Source organism: Anas acuta, chromosome 3, assembly GCF_963932015.1.
Source record: "Anas acuta chromosome 3, bAnaAcu1.1, whole genome shotgun sequence".
Lineage (NCBI taxonomy): Eukaryota > Metazoa > Chordata > Aves > Anseriformes > Anatidae > Anas > Anas acuta.
The window spans coordinates 75,663,429-75,678,787 of record NC_088981.1 but is presented as its reverse complement, the minus strand read 5'-3'; the positions used below and the strand labels follow the sequence as shown (position 1 = coordinate 75,678,787).

Sequence of the window (15,359 nt, the reverse complement as noted above, 5' to 3'; positions counted from 1 at the left end):
CTGAAATGGTAATATGGTCGATCCTAAAAAAAAAAAAAAAAAAAAAAAAAAAAAGTGTAGGTATTTTCTGGTGTTTTCCCATCAAGTACCTGCCCAATTTCTGTATGGCACACGCCAGGAATCAATAGAAGTTAACAAGTCCTCAAAACATTCCCCATCTCTTTGTTTAATCTCCTTTACAATAAAGCCAAGGGAAGAGAATTAAAAATCTTTGAAGTATATTAAACCTCAAAAGGCTCAGCCAAGTAGACTTAAAATAGTCACTTATTTTCCAAAACTGGTTTGTCGAGGAACAATAAAAGGAAGCAAAATTTATGGAGAAATTATACAGTGGATTTGTCACTTAAAATATCGTAACTGTCTCGGGGACAATACCCCATGCTGAGGATTAATGGTCCCTCCAGACCTTTGATTCACCAGCGCCTTTTCTTTGCCCTTGACAAATTGGATTTTTAGGAATGGGAAGGTCGCCTGGCCCATTGTTTGCCGGCCATTCACAGCGCTTGATTATGCAGGAGGGTTAGGGAAAGGCTCCATGTGACCCTCTCGGATGGGACTCTGCAGCTGCTCGAGGAGCCCAACTCTCTCACCAAACTCTGCGCCCCAGAGCATCCCCTGCCACGGGTACCCCTCCTGCGCCCATTGAAAAGCCGCCGTGCGCGCCCGGCCGCGTCACTCTGCGGGCGGAGATACGCCTGTGCTCATCCTCCTCGCCGCCTGGCTCTGGCACTCCGGCCCCCATAAGTAGTTTGGGTTCCCGACCGCTCGCACCCAGAGGCAGCGATGCAAACGAGCAGGGCTCCGGCCATCAGCGTGAGCGCGGAGAGCTGCATCCCCGCCGGGCTGCGCCTGGGTCCCGTGCCGGGCATCTTCAAACTGGGCAAGTACCTGTCAGACCGCAGGGAGCCAGGACCCAAAAAAAAGGTATTTTCCTACGGTCTCCGCTGCAGCGCTGGACCTTGCTTTTCCGTTGACTCAGGGGAAGCCGGCTTGGGAGAAGAGGCTGCCTGTCCCCCTCCCTCTTCGATCCTCCCTTGCCAGAGTGAGCCAGGACGAGACAGGGAGCCTTCCAAGAGTGGCCCGAGATTTCTCCTTGCCGCTTTGGCGAGCCACCAAAAGCCTCTCCCCTGCTCTCCGTCGCCGGGGCCCCTTTAGCCCGGCTGGCTCTCCCGGAGGAGCGCACCCCCAAGCCTTGGACAGCGACTTGGGGGGACTCTCGGGGGCCGCCAGTGCCCGCTGCCCGGTGCCCGCTGCCCGGTGCCCGGTGCCCGGTGCCCGGTGCCCGGTTCGCGGTGCCCGATTCTTGGTTCCTGGTTCCCGGTGCCCGGTGCCCGAGGGCGCTGCTCTCGCCGCCGCGCCCCTCGCAGCCCCCTGCCGCCCCCGCCCCGGGGGGCTCCTGTCTCCGGGGCACTGTCCCCATCCCTCCCCGCGGGGACAACCTGCCGGGGACGGCCCCCCCGCCGCCCCGCCAGCCGCACGGGCCAGGATTTGTCACGGTTTGCTCCCGGAGCCCCGGCGGCAGCGGCTGTCGGGGCTGTCGCATCCCCTCCCCGGTTCGTGCCCGAGCGGCAGACGGATGGATTTATTTCCAGGCTGGGCTCTGTGCCCCCCTCCTGCGGGCGCTGCTCCCCGATAACCCTCGCATCCAGGGCAGAAGGGGGTGACACCGGCCACCCCCCCGGCTCCGGGGTCGGGCCACGTCCGAAGGAGCGAGGAGGAGGCTTTGGAGGACGCTCGCCCCGTCCAGCAGGCGTCCAGGGGGCTGCGGGGGCCAGCGGCCAGCCGAGCCCCTCTTCCACCCCCCGGGCAGCCGCGGCTCGCACGTTCCGCTCGGATCTTTAATGCCCTTTAATTGTTTTTAAACGCTCTGCAGCCCACTCAAATTTATTTCTCATCTGGCTCCCTCGGTTTCTCGCTTTAGACCGCTTTGTTCCAATGACTTTTATTGCACGGTCATTCAGCGAATGGGCACTTCATTTTCTCTTTGTATGGGTAAGCAGATTATGAAGTATGGGTCTGCAGGGACTTCGTAGCTAAGCAGGATCCTCTCCCCTCGCCCCTTTCCCCTCCGGGCTCCGGCTCCCGACGAGCCGTGCATTTCGCAACCGACCCGGGGCCGCACAAGCCCTTCCAAAAATTCGGCTACCACCGCCTTAGCGGGCACTTAACGCAGCGGCAAGGTGCTTTGGGGTGTTCCCCTGGTCTCCAGCAAGGCGCTGCCCACGGGTGGGCGAGCACGGGGGGGGAGAAGCGGTGGAAAATCGGTGTCCCCCGACGGGGGCAGCCCCCGGGTGGAGGGGACAGGCCGGCCGGGCAGGGGCTCGGGCAGCTTTTATTTTTATTTTTTATTTTTTTGCTTTCTTTTCTCCTCGCCTTGCGTGGAAATGACAGCGGTGCCGCCTGTCTTCCAGGTGCGGATGGTGAGAGGGGAGTTAGTGGATGAAGCCGGGAGCTCAGCTCTGGAGTGGATAGGGTTAATCCGGGCTGCCCGAAACGCCCAAGAGCAGACACTGGAGGCTATTTCGGATCTGCCAGGAGGACAGGTACCCCGCTCGCGGCTCCGGGCCGGCCTGGCACCTCTCTCTCCCCCCCGCGTCCCCTCTCAAGGCTCCTGAAGAAGTGTCCTTTCTCCCCCCCAGATTTTCTACCGGGCTCTGCGCGATGTCCAGCCGGGAGAGGAGCTCACCGTCTGGTACTCCAACCCCCTGGCTCAGTGGTTCGACATCCCCGTCACGGCCACCCCGACACACGACGAGAAAGGTACTGCTGTCGCGACACCGGGTCCCCCCCATCCGCCGCGTTTTCAGCCCCGTGTGCCTGCCACCCGTTAAAACAAGGAGCCGCCCGGTTCTTTTAAAGGGCGAAGTTTGGACGTGGTAGCGTATGGAAGGGTCCCCGTCCCTTGAGCCGGTCCGGCATCGGCCCAATTTAATGATCTTTTGGTTGACAAACGGAATTTTATCAGGCAACGCCAGCGGTGTTGTGCGGGACGGAGAATTGTTTTTGTGGGTTTTGAAAATTCCGCTTTGCCCTCGTGGGTTCCTCGGTCAGAGCTTCAGACACGCATCCCCAGCTTATAACGTGGGCAGAGCCACACAGGCAGGTGAAAACGGGTAATGGTCAGCCTGAGTCAATTAGGGTAAAAATAAAGTCGGCATCAAATTAAACTCAAATAAACACGCCCGAGGATATCGGGCTGGAGGACATCCGTCTCGGCTCGCCTGTTTCGATCCGCGAGCTGCTTCCCAGCTGGAATTACGCCCTCGCCTTTACCATGTTAAAGAAACGATAACGCGGCGACAGATGAAAAGGGGGGAAAGAAGACGAAAAACTTCGATGCTCGTCTGCTGGGCTCGCCCGGCGGTGGGCACCGGGGGCCTCCGCTGCTCATCCCCGAGCCCCGATGGGGCGAGGAGCCGGGGCCGTCCCGTCAGAGCCGGCGAGGGGCTGAGCCCACCTCGCCCCCGGCTGAGCTCTGCGGGGGTCATCGGGATCCGGCCCGGAGGGCACCTGAGAGGGAGCTGAAGCTCCGGGCAGGGCCAGCTGGCTTCCCGTGGGACACCTGCGATGCGCAAGAGCCCACACCCCTCCTTGTGCTGGGGCCGGAGATGGAGAAGAAACTCGTGGCCACGGCTCTGCTCCCTCTGTCGAGAGCCCTGGGGCTGAGGAGGGTCGCAGCGGGGCTCGTGGGAACGAGGGCAGCGAAGCTCAGACTTGCCAGGGGCACCCTGCGGGAGGCATCGTCCTGCTGGCGGCCAGGCACCAATAAATTGCACACCGGCCCCGGTCTGCGGCCACGCCGGCTCCAGAGCAAGCAGCACGGCTCGGAACAGGTGCATGGAAATGCCCAAACACATCTGGAAGGACGGCACGCTGGAAGAAACCGAGGGGAAGAAAGTCCGATTATTTTTTTTTTAAAACAACAAAATCAAAACCACTTGAAATCTTGAACAAACGTGTTAGAATTGATTTTAACACAACGACAAAGTTTTTTTTTTTAATTATTTTTATTATTATTATTTTCTTTTTTATTATTATTTTTTTATTTTTATTTTTTTTCGTTTGCTTGCATTTTTCCTGCCCTGGGCCGGGGACAGCGGACGGACGCGCACAGCCAGGGGTCTCTCCGGGGCCGTCTCCCTCTTCGTAGCGCCGAGGCAGCGGCATCGGTGTCGCGGCTCAGCCTCCAGCTGCAGCTTTCTCCCCGCCCGGCCTGAGCCCACCTCAGCCCCCCGCTACCTGCAGGCTGCCTACGGCACGGAGCAGCGAGGACACCGGCGACAAAACACCCGGTGTCAATCCGGGCTGTCCCTGCCTGTCCCCAGGACCCCCCGGTGGCCGTGCCCGAGCCCCGCTGCACCCCTCGGTGCTCGCCCGGGGACCCCGTGAAGCTCTCGGGTCCGGAGCTGTCCCTCGGTCTGGTTCGGCGTCTGTCCTCCCGTCCGTCGGGTTGGTGCAGGGGCGAGCACCAGGTGGTGACACGCGAGGCGGGCAACAGATTTTAGGGACCGAGGTGGCGTTGGGAATGTGTGCTTGGGTGGTTTAGGGACTGGGATGAGGGAGGGAGAGGGACAGAGAGGGGAAAATAGATGTAGAGGGGAATAGAGAAGTGGGAGAAGGAGAAAAGGGGAAAGAGAAAGGTGGGGAGAGAGAGATGGAAGGAAGGAAGGAAGGGAGGGAGGGAGGGAGAGAAAGAGAGAAAGAGAGAAAGAGAGAGAGAGAGAAAGAAAGAAAGAAAGAAAGAAAGAAAGAAAGAAAGATGTCAAAAAGAATGTCAGAAAGAAAGAAAGAAGGAAAGGAAAAAGGAAGAAAGAAAGAAGGAAAAGGAAAAGGAAGAAAGAAACGACAGAAAGAAAGGACCGAAGCTAGAAACGGCAGGAAGAAACGACAGCCGAGGGGCAGCGAGCGAGGCACCCGGCCCCGCAGCGAGCCCCCGGCCGCCCCCGGTGCCGCTCCCCGGGCAGCTCGGTGCCGGACGGGACCCGCGGCTCCCCGGCACCGGGCCCGGCCGCGGCCACCGAGCTCGGTTCCGCCTGGGAGAAGGCGCAGTGCGGAGGGCACAAAGGGCATTGTCCTCCGCAAGGGAACGATTACATATGGCCCATCCATATCGGATATTGTCTCGGCGCCTAATGAGGGGCTCACGATCATTACGTTGGCCTTTGTTCGGCGCAGCCGACTCCCTGACATACGCTACCTCTTGTGCAAACGCCAACAGATGGGCCCCCCGACAGACGACCCGCGGCAGCAGCTGCTCCCCCCGGGCCGGGGCCGGGGCCGGGGCCTTGCGGGGAGGGGGTTGCGGGGTTGCGGGGTGCGGGGTTGCGGGGTGCGGGGTGCCGCTGACGGTCCGCTCCGCTTGCCTCCGCAGGGGAGGAGCGGTACATCTGCTGGTACTGCTGGAGGACCTTCAAGTACCCCAACAGCCTCAAGGCCCACGTCCACTTCCACTGCGCGCTGAGCCACGGCCGCCCCTTCCTCCACCACGACCACGGCCGGCCCGCCGCCGCCTCCTTCGGCCTCTCCGCCAAGGCGGCCGCCGAGCTGCCGGCCGCGGCCCCCCGGGGCCCGGCTCCCCCCGGCTGCGGCCCGCGGGAGGCCCTCAAGCGGGAGGCCGCCGCCTCCCCGCCGCCTCCGGCCAAGCCGGGGCCGCCCCGTCGGGGGGCGGGCAAGGAGGAGCAGGAGCGCGCCCTGGACATGAGCCTGGGCGCCGCCCGCGGCCCGGGCCCGCTGCCGGGGCTGGGGGGGGGGCCGGGGCTGGCGCTGTGCCCCGGGGCCCGCTCGGCTTTCCGCCCCGCCGGGCCGCTGCGGGACGAGGCGCGGGGGGCCGCCGCCGCCGCCGCCGCCCTGGGCTTCTCCAAGCTGCTGGGGGGGCTGAAGGCGGGGCGCGCCGCCGTCGAGGCGCCGCCCAAGTGCGAGGCCGGGCCTCCCCCGGCAGCCTCGGTGGGGGCGGCCGTGGGGCTGCCGTGCGGCGGCGGGGGGCTGCGGGCCCTGCCGCTGCTGTCGCCGCTGGAGGAGGCGTCGGCTTTCCGGCAGGTGGAGCGGGGGCTGCCCGGCGCCGCGGCTCTGCCCCCCGGCCGCTACCCGGCGCTGCCCGGAGGAGCGCTGGAGCGCTTCGCCCTGCCGCCGCCCTTCGAGGGGCTGAAGGCGTACGCGGGCGAGTGCGGGCTGCCGGTGATGCCGCTGACCGTCTACAACGGGGAGCTGCTGTACGGAGCCGCCGCGCCCTACTACCCGCTCAAGCTGCACCTCGGCGGGCTGCTCAAGTACCCCGAGGCCGTGTCGTACTTCGGGGGGCCGGCGGCCGGGCTGCACGCCGCCGATCTGGGCTCGCTGGCCGGCATCGACCGGGAGATCGCCATGCACACGCAGCAGCTCTCCGAGCTGGCGGCCGAGAAGGGGCGAGGGCGGCTGGAGGCGCTGCCGGGGGGCGCGGCGGGGGGCGCCGTCGGCAAGCCCAAAAGCGGGCACCTGTGCCTGTACTGCGGCAAGCTGTACTCCCGCAAGTACGGGCTCAAGATCCACATGCGGACTCACACGGGCTACAAGCCGCTCAAGTGCAAGGTGTGCCTGCGGCCCTTCGGGGACCCCAGCAACCTCAACAAGCACATCCGCCTGCACGCCGAGGGCAACACTCCCTACCGCTGCGAGTACTGCGGCAAGGTGCTGGTGCGGCGCCGCGACCTCGAGCGGCACGTCAAGTCCCGGCACCCGGGGCAGAGCCTCGGCAAGGCGGCCGAGGACAAGAGTGACTCTGGCTACGCGCACCCCGAGCCGGAGCAAAAGACTGACAACGACAGCGACGTCGACGTCTGCTTCACCGACGACCAGAGCGACCCCGAGAGCGGCGGCGGGCACCGGCAGCAGTGAGCCCCGCTGAGCCCCCGGCCCCCGCGGGGCCGTCCCGGGGGAGGGAGTCCCGGGGAGGGCGGGGGGAGACGGGCCCCGAGCCCCCCGGTGGCGGCGGGGCAGCGACGGGGAGCGCCCGACCCGTCCCGTCCCGTGCCGTCGGACACCGCCCCGGGGCCGGGAGTGGGGCCCGGGCGGCGCCCCTCGTTTGCTCGTATGGCGTGTGGAGGAACCTGTGCCTTCTGGAAGCGACTCTTTGCTATGTGCTCTCCTCTCTCACAGCGGCCCGAGCTGGGGGGCTCCGCGCCAGCCTCGGCTGAGACCACCTCTGGCATCCCACGCTTTGTTGGACACCCCGGAGGTGTTTCCTCGGGTCCTAATAAAGCGATGCCGACAGCTTTTCGGAAAAGAGGAGAAAAAAAAAAAAAAGCCCTGAGGAGGTTCGGATGCGGTAACAACCAGGTGCACCATTTGATCGAGTTGCAATTATTTATAACAGATAATATTTGATCAACAAATGTAAAATAAATATTGAAAAGCATGAGCCTAAAAGCACGCACTATATCATTTTAAAGGAAACACACTCGCTGTTTGGTAGAATACAAATGTGGTGTATGTTTGTTTTCTAATGAATGATGTACAGTGGATACAGTATTTTGGTCTTGGTTCCAGTTTGTCATGCGATTTTTTTAAAAAAAATAAAGTTACTGACAAACTACCGTTTGCCTAGTGGTTCGCTGGGTGCTGTCAGCAAGAGCTCGGTTTTCCACGTAGTGCTCAGATCCTGCTCTGTGCAGTGCCTTTGGATTACGCTTTAAAGAGCTGTATTTAAAGCTGTATTTCATACTCCCTGAGTATTTTCTCTGTGTTTTCCTCCTCTCGCTCGGGAAAACAAACGAGCAAACAAAACCCAATCCGTATGCCCACGACTTTTAAAAAACATTAGTTTCTGAGCAGGGCCCGTGCCTGGATGTGAGAGGCTGGGTTTTGCTTTATTTTTTCGTGTTCTGCAAACCTGCTCCTGCTGCAAGCGCTCCCTGTCAGGACCGCTGTTAGTGCAACCGTCTGAGGGAAACACCACCCGTGCTTCCTTTGGAATGGAAATCCTGAAGTACTTTCAACTGAAAAAAAAAAAAAAAAAAAACCTCGGAAAAATAACCTAATTCCCCTAGAAAGTCCCCCAGGTCCCCACACAAAACACTGAGGCGCTGCCGAGCGTGGCGGGGCAGCCACGCAGCTCTGCCACCCCGGTCCGGCTGCTGCTTTCCGGGGGATTTTGACCTCGGGGGCGTCCCAGGAGATGGGAGAGCCCCATGAATTGTGATTTTGGGGAGCCCACGACCCCTGTCAGATGGTAAGATGAACCATTCCCATTGAGTTGGGGGGTCAGGGTTCCCGGGAACAGGTCCCCTTTCAGCCTGGGTTGAGGAGCTGCAAAGCAAAACACAAATTGCTTCCAGCATCCGAGAGAAACTCGGATACGAACGGACCTGCCTTTTGCCCACTGAAAGCCAGACATGCCTGACACTAATAGGAAATGGAATTTCGAATGCCAGGCTTGGATTTCCTATAAAGGCTTGAATTAGATTACAAAACTGGAGGATTTAGGTGGTTTTATTTTATTTTATTTTATTTTATTTTATTTTATTTTATTTTATTTTATTTTATTTTATTTTATTTTATTTTATTTTATTTTATTTTATTTTATTTTATTTTATTTTATTTTATTTTATTTCCCTGAACTATTGTACTAAATACCCACCTACTCGAATCGCTTTTATCCCGGGACGCAGATTTGTGTTTCTGCCGTGAAAATAAACGGAGCAGACCCGCCCGGGGCCCCAGGAGGACGGCAGGATCTCGCCCCTACCTCCGGTGGATCCCTACCCCTTTATTTACTTGTTTATTTCAGTATTTAGCTGCCGGGGTCCCCAGAGAAGCTCGCCGTGCGGGTGCTGCTGGGGAGAGGTGCGTGACGTCACATACCCTATGACGTCATGGCCGTGGCGTCAGAGCCGAGCCGGGCTCCCAAATTCTTGCGGCTCCCCCGTGGGTGTCCACGGGCGGCAGCGCAGGAGAAGCCCCCCGGGAGCCCGCAGAGGGGGAGGCTGCGGTGGGGCAGTTCCCCCGGACTCTGGTTGCCCCCAGAGGGAAACGTGGCTCTGCGAGGAGGTGGGAAAATGCAGGCGGCCCAAAGAGGCTGCCTCAGCCAGGAAAAAAGAGCAACTGGCTTTGCTTCCCGGATTTGTAATTATTTATTGCTACACTACACCTTCTGCGCCTTATAATGTGGAGAAAATAATTAACCACGTTTACAAAAAAAAAAAAAAATCTTTCTAGCTGAGAAAAACATGCTGTTTTGATGTATTTGATTTCTTCTTTGTAAAGAGGAAAGTACACCTGAAAAGAATGGCAGCAGGGTTGAAGAAGAATTGTCCTTTAAGCGTCACTCCTTGACAGGTTTGTTTCCTCAAGGGCCACAGAAATTAAACGCAGGGGTTCTGTGTTTTATTTTCTATGGGAGAACTCAGAGGTTATCTGAGTAAAATTGAACAAAGAATAATGAAAAGCTGCATTTTTCAAGTGAAGTATAGGACATTATGTGCTGGCTGGAAGTCAAGAGCAGTGTGGAATACCCTGGGATGGCTTTTGGACGTTGTTAGAAACCAGTCTAAATGTTCTGGAAATCTATCTTTCAGTTTCCAAATAATTCATTCTAAGCCTCAGGTATTCTTGCAGAAAAAAAAAAAAAAAAAAAAAAAAAAAGATTTGATTAAATTTTTATTTTATTTTATTATTTTTTAACTGTTTTGGTGACTTTTTGACTTACCCTATATTAGTCTGTAAATGGAAACTGCAATAAGAAGTCCGTGTGCATCTGGAAGGAGGAGTTTGAGCAATGCCAAGAAGCAGACTGTAAGGTTCTTGGAGGTGATCTTAGTCTCCCATCGATTTTGTTTTTGCTATGAAACTCTGCCATATATCTTATTAGTCAATACTGCAGTTACTTAATGACTGTCATGTCCATAGCCTGAGGGTGCACATGGCTGAGATGTAGGGCTGGGTCTTACGGAGCAGAGATCCAGATCTCACTGCTCTAAACTTGCCAAATAGCAGCTTTAAACAACCTGTCAAGTACCCTGATTTTGTAAAGGTGCTGAATACTTGCTCTTCCCAGTGAAACTAACAGTGCTTATTTAAAATTTGTCAAGCTCTTTGACATATAGGTGAAAAATCATGAGAAAGGAAGTGGATGCAGCCTGATGGCATGCAAATGAGTAGGTTTTGGGCTGGTTGCTTGCAGTTCTCAGTGAACATTTGATCACTGCTGAGCCAGAGAATGGCTTGATGTACTTAAAGGTATATATCTTCAAAGCTTTCTACACTAATCTCATAAATTCACACAGATGTGATCTGATCAAAAAACTCTGACCCTTACACCGAAGCAGGTATGAAAATGTGAGTGTTTTTAAGGTTCTCTTGCTAAGGACACAACTCTGATGTGAGAAAGAAATAATTTATTGGTTCAGAAAATGAATTCATTTGGGTACGTTAAAGTTGAAAACATTTCTATGGAGCTGTTTTTCTATTTTCACTAGAAATTGTTTTCTTGGAAGTATGTTTTGAAATAAAGGCTTTATTCCTAAGCTTTATTTCCAACATGAAAAAGAAACCCCAAGCCTGCACCTGACAAAGTGAGCAGAAAGCCTTGGATTCAGAATTCCTATGTGACAGGGAGACATGGGGAAGAAAGGAAGTCTGACTGTGCTTGTCTTTAGGTCAGGGAATGGTGAAAGTCAAGGATTGTTTTTGATCTTTTTGTTTTCCTCAAAACTGTCTGAAAAGAGTGATTTTAAACTTGACTGAGAGCAGTTACTTCCCCGAATTATCACCTGAAGGAAAGAGCAACATGTCAAGGCCAGGTTCAAGCTCACTGGAGTTCATTGGACCATAGCAGATAAAATCTAGGAGCAACAAAATGCTTTCAGGTATATTCAAAGTCAATCCAATGAGGAATGATTCCCTACAGCATGTCGGATGTTATAAAGTTGTATTTTACAAGAAACAGGAGGTGGAAGATTCTTAACAACTGAAAAACACAGAAAAAAAATGGACTACTAGATCTGAGGTATATATTCAGTGTATATTCAGCTATGTTTAGTGTTGAGATTATGAAATATGGAAAATTGAGCAAAGTTCACACATTTTTTTTTTTTTTTTCCCTGTGGACTTGTAGCTGTGCATTTTGTTTGTTTATTATATGTTTCACAATTTTTTATCTGTTCAGGTTTGGAATGTACTATTCCATTTTCATGGCAATGGAAAGGCTTGTATCTATATGCTTTCTTAGAAATTGTAGACTGCTTGTGCCTGGGAAGAGTGATCTGCTACCAGGTGATCTGAAGTTTCACTTTGAAATGGAGAAAATCTGATTTAGAAAAGCAACATTAATAAACTAAGGTTTGGTGTGCTAAGGAACAGTTCACAGTTTTTTTTTTTTTTTTTTTTTTTTTTTTTTTTTTTGTTTTTTTTTTGTTTTTTCACAGTTGCATGTGGAAAATACTAGGAAGAATGGGCAAAGGTAAAGCCTGGAAAAACATGCTGTTTTATTGTTCTATTCTACACACTTCATGCTCCTTTGTGGTTAGTAAAACCTGCTGGGGATTTTAATGTTGGAGCGTATGGCTGGTGTTGGTACCATGAACAACATTTTTAGCTCTATTCAGAAAACTGTACAAAAAACACACTTCAGCTCTCAGTCCCTTCTGTGCAGAAACTTCCACCTTCCCAATTTCCAGGGCTCTAAGCTATGCAGTAGCTCACCCACCCACCCACAAAAAGGCAGACGGTGTTTTTGAGTTTATTTATTGAGTCAAAGAGGTTGTATACTTCAAGGTTCTCAGAGGTACTTCACCAAAGATCTTGCTAGCCACTGCACAGGGCTAAAGCACCCTTCTGAGAACACGCATTTGCAGCTAAGCAGCAACTTAAAATTGTGTCCAAATAGCTATGCAACTGATGGTTGGTATACAGTTTGTGCATTTTGTCTGTAGAGAGAGCACTTCACTGTAGAAATAAGCAAACCAGATATTTTTGTTTGAAACAAAGGACTCTGGAGACCATCTTCAGCCTCTGCTCTGAGTTCAGGCAGGATTCTGGGCAGGGCTTGCAGCACCCCATGGCCCAAGGTGAGAGTTGTCTTAGGGTCAAGGCCCCGGTGGAAAACTACTTCAGCTTTGCACGGGCCAGAATTCATCGCATCAATACACTGAAATGTTACAGGTTATTATTCCTTCTTTCTTGTCTGTTTTTAAAGAAAAAAAATAATTTGACATCCCTCTGCTTTTTGTTGGTGACAGCCAGCTAGCTAAGAATAATGCCTGTTGGACAAAGCAGAACAAATTTACAATGTGCTCGTGTTAGAGGCTTAAGAAACTATAAACAAGTTTGTTATATTAGATGATTTCAGTGTTTCAACTGAAATCAGTTGCACACAACTGATTGTGTGCAAAAGCCAAGGGAGGCAGCTTAACTGTTGAAGAAATGAATGAGAATTAAGTCCTTGAATGAGTAAATTTTAGTGTTAAGTGGGAAAACAATTGTGCTTAAGCTTAATTTGTCAAGGCAGCCGTTATTAATTTTAGAATATGCCTCTAATGCTTTGTCATGATCATCCAAAAACTATAAAAGGAGATAGAGGCACTTAAAATTTCAGCAATTTTGTTCCTATCTGGGGCAATTAAAGGGAAAGAAATGCATAACTTTTGTTCCTGAATTAAAGTTGTTTGAAACAATGTCTTATACTTTTGTCATAGCTAATGAAACAAATGTCCTGTTTTAAAGATATATATTTTTAAACAGTTGAAAAATAAAATTAAACAATTAAAACAATCAAACAATTTAAAAATAAATTTAACAATTAAATCTCTGAACAATATGCAGAGAAATTATTTGTCTCAATTAGTTAATACAATGCTTATCTTAAGTTAGAGGAGTTTATCTGTAAAACATAACCCTTCTGTCTGGTTATATGCATCTCTTCCACAAAGATCTGATTCACCACACTTTCAACTAGACCTTCCTGCTTCTTGTTCTCAGCTTAGCGTTTTGCAAATAAATGAATTTTAATGAAGAGCAGAAACTAGTAATAAATTGGAATCTGTGTTTAGAAGGCTTTCTTGAAATGATTCTTTACAAATACTTGTTATATTTAAAGTCAAGCTACATATTTATAAAAGCAGAAGTACATTTCACCAATGATGTATTTACATTTACACCGATGACGTATCATGTAAGTAAAGGAACAGACCTTTTTTTTTTTTTTTTTTTTTTGGTTTTAACATGCCTTCCTCTTTTACGCAGCAGATGGTGCTAGATTGTGAATATGTGTCAATTTGATTTATTTATAGTCTAAAGAATGCACAGTGAAAGACATGGCATGTACAATGTTCAAATAGACTATATAGCAAAGTGATCTTTATAAACTCATTTGTTTTGGCACAGTCTTCGGTGGCATGCATGCCTTGCCTGATGTCTCCTCTGTACTGTTCCAGAACAGTCAGATTTGCCTCTGTCTGTAGTGGTTGTGAAAGATGTCAAAATTAACGAGAAACTGAGTGACACAATTATAGTCAGCTGTACAAGATATCTTTTATCTAAAGAATGTGTGTAGTGGAGACAGAGGTAATAGTTTACAAAATTTTAATTTACCATTTGTAGAAGAGCTTCCGTCTACAGCATACCTAAAGCACGGTGATTTTCCTGACCCAAGTCTCTGTGCCAACACTGCTGGACATGGTTTTGGCAGGTAGAACCACCCTACTGATAGAGCAAGCTTTCAGACTCCAGCTGCCCTTCTGCCAGGTGGCAGGGCCCTTTGCAGAGTGGACTCTGGAGTGAATTTGCTGGTCATATGCTGGCTGTACAGTGCTGTTCCAGGAAAAGACAGTATTTGGGCATCCACAGGAGCATGTGTGCATAGACCTGCAGTCAGACTTCCGCTCAATAGATACTTTGGGCTCACCTAAAGTATCTGCTTGCAGCCTGGCACCTAAACTTGCTAGAGGTAAAAGAACTGCAGATGTGACCATACCTATATCAAAACATAGGTTGTCAAATGGCTTCTAATATTATCCTGCCCTTGTGCTACCCTGGCCTCATCCACAACGAGACATTGTTGGAGTACAGTCAGCTCCAGTTACATCATCTGTATCTCAACATAACCGAGTTTGCTGGATGAAGCACTACTCAAGGAGCTCGGTGTCTGGCTCTTGAGGAATTACAATGGACATTTGTTGTGTTACTTTTCTGGGCTTTTTTGAAAATTCCAGATGCAATAGATTGCAAAATAGGCTGATTTGTCACTTGATTGTAAGAGTCTTTCTTAGAGTCTGTTAACTTAGATCTCGGAAAGGCACTTCAGCGTTTAGGAAGGCATAGATCAAGAAAGATGCAAAGCTACAGCTCATTCACCTTATCCAAGACCTAGAGAATGAAGGAGGCAGTGTCACTTCAAGAGACTCCTTCTGGAATGGAAAAATATCCTTTTGGGGTCCTTACCTGCCAGTTAGATATTCAACAGAGACATAAGCCCACTCAAATACTGAGGGGAGGTAGGATATATTTGCAAATACTTTTTCAACTTTCACCCCAGCAGGAAGGTCCTGTGATCAGTGGACAGTGCATTGGTAAGTGCATACGTGGGGGAGAACGTGTGGGCTCCCCGGTACAAGAGGGCCATAGAACTACAGAGCAAGTCCAGAGGAGGGCCATGAAAATGATGAGGGGACTGGAGTACCTGTTGTATAAGGACAGGCTAAGAGAGCTGGGCCTGTTTAGCCTGGAAAAGAGAATACTGAGGGAAGACCTCATCGATGTGTAAAAATATCTGAGGGAAGGGTGTCGAGAGGATGGAACCAGACTCTTTTCAGTTGTGCCCAGCGACAGGACTAGAGGCAATGGACACAAACTGAAGCACAGGAGGTTCCAGCTATATAGGAGAGGGCACTTCATTGTGAGGGTGACAGAGCACTGGGACAGGTTGCCCAGGGAGGCTGTGGAGTCTCCTTCTCTGGAGATATTCAAAACCCACCTGGATGCCATCCTGTGCAATGTGCTCTAGGTGATCCTGTTCGGCAGGGCGGTTGGACTAGATGATCCTCAGAGGTTCTTGCCAACCTTGGCCATTCTGTGACTCAGTGAAAAGGAACCGAATTAGCGGGAAAGTAAAGCAGAGACTAGAGGGATTTTAGAAAGAGTGACTGTGCCAGATTTCTTTAATCTTAGCAAAGAAGTGGTTTCTAAAGCAACCACAGAAAGTTCAATCACTGAAGCACAGTTCATATCAGTATATCCAGGTGTTACTGAAATTCCTCAGAAGTTAGGCCTCAATCACCATAATTATTTAGTGACTCTGCAGATGGGGAAAACAATATGAGAACAGTCCTGAGGCTTAGGTCACCTGAGTCATCCTCTCAGAAAGACAGTTAACGTGTTACCCAAATTCATAT

General features: G+C 51.7%; 1 protein-coding gene across 1 annotated transcript; it reads left to right on the top strand.

Moving 5' to 3' along the window:
- The first annotated feature begins 569 nt into the window (after positions 1 to 569).
- PRDM13 (PR/SET domain 13) lies at positions 570 to 7,515 on the top strand. The gene is made up of 4 exons (XM_068677848.1): positions 570 to 924; positions 2,412 to 2,543; positions 2,640 to 2,760; positions 5,372 to 7,515. The coding sequence occupies exons 1-4, from the start codon at positions 784 to 786 to the stop codon at positions 6,868 to 6,870; spliced, it is 1,893 nt and encodes a 630-aa protein (XP_068533949.1). The 5' UTR covers positions 570 to 783; the 3' UTR covers positions 6,871 to 7,515.
- Positions 7,516 to 15,359: the final 7,844 nt, after the last annotated feature.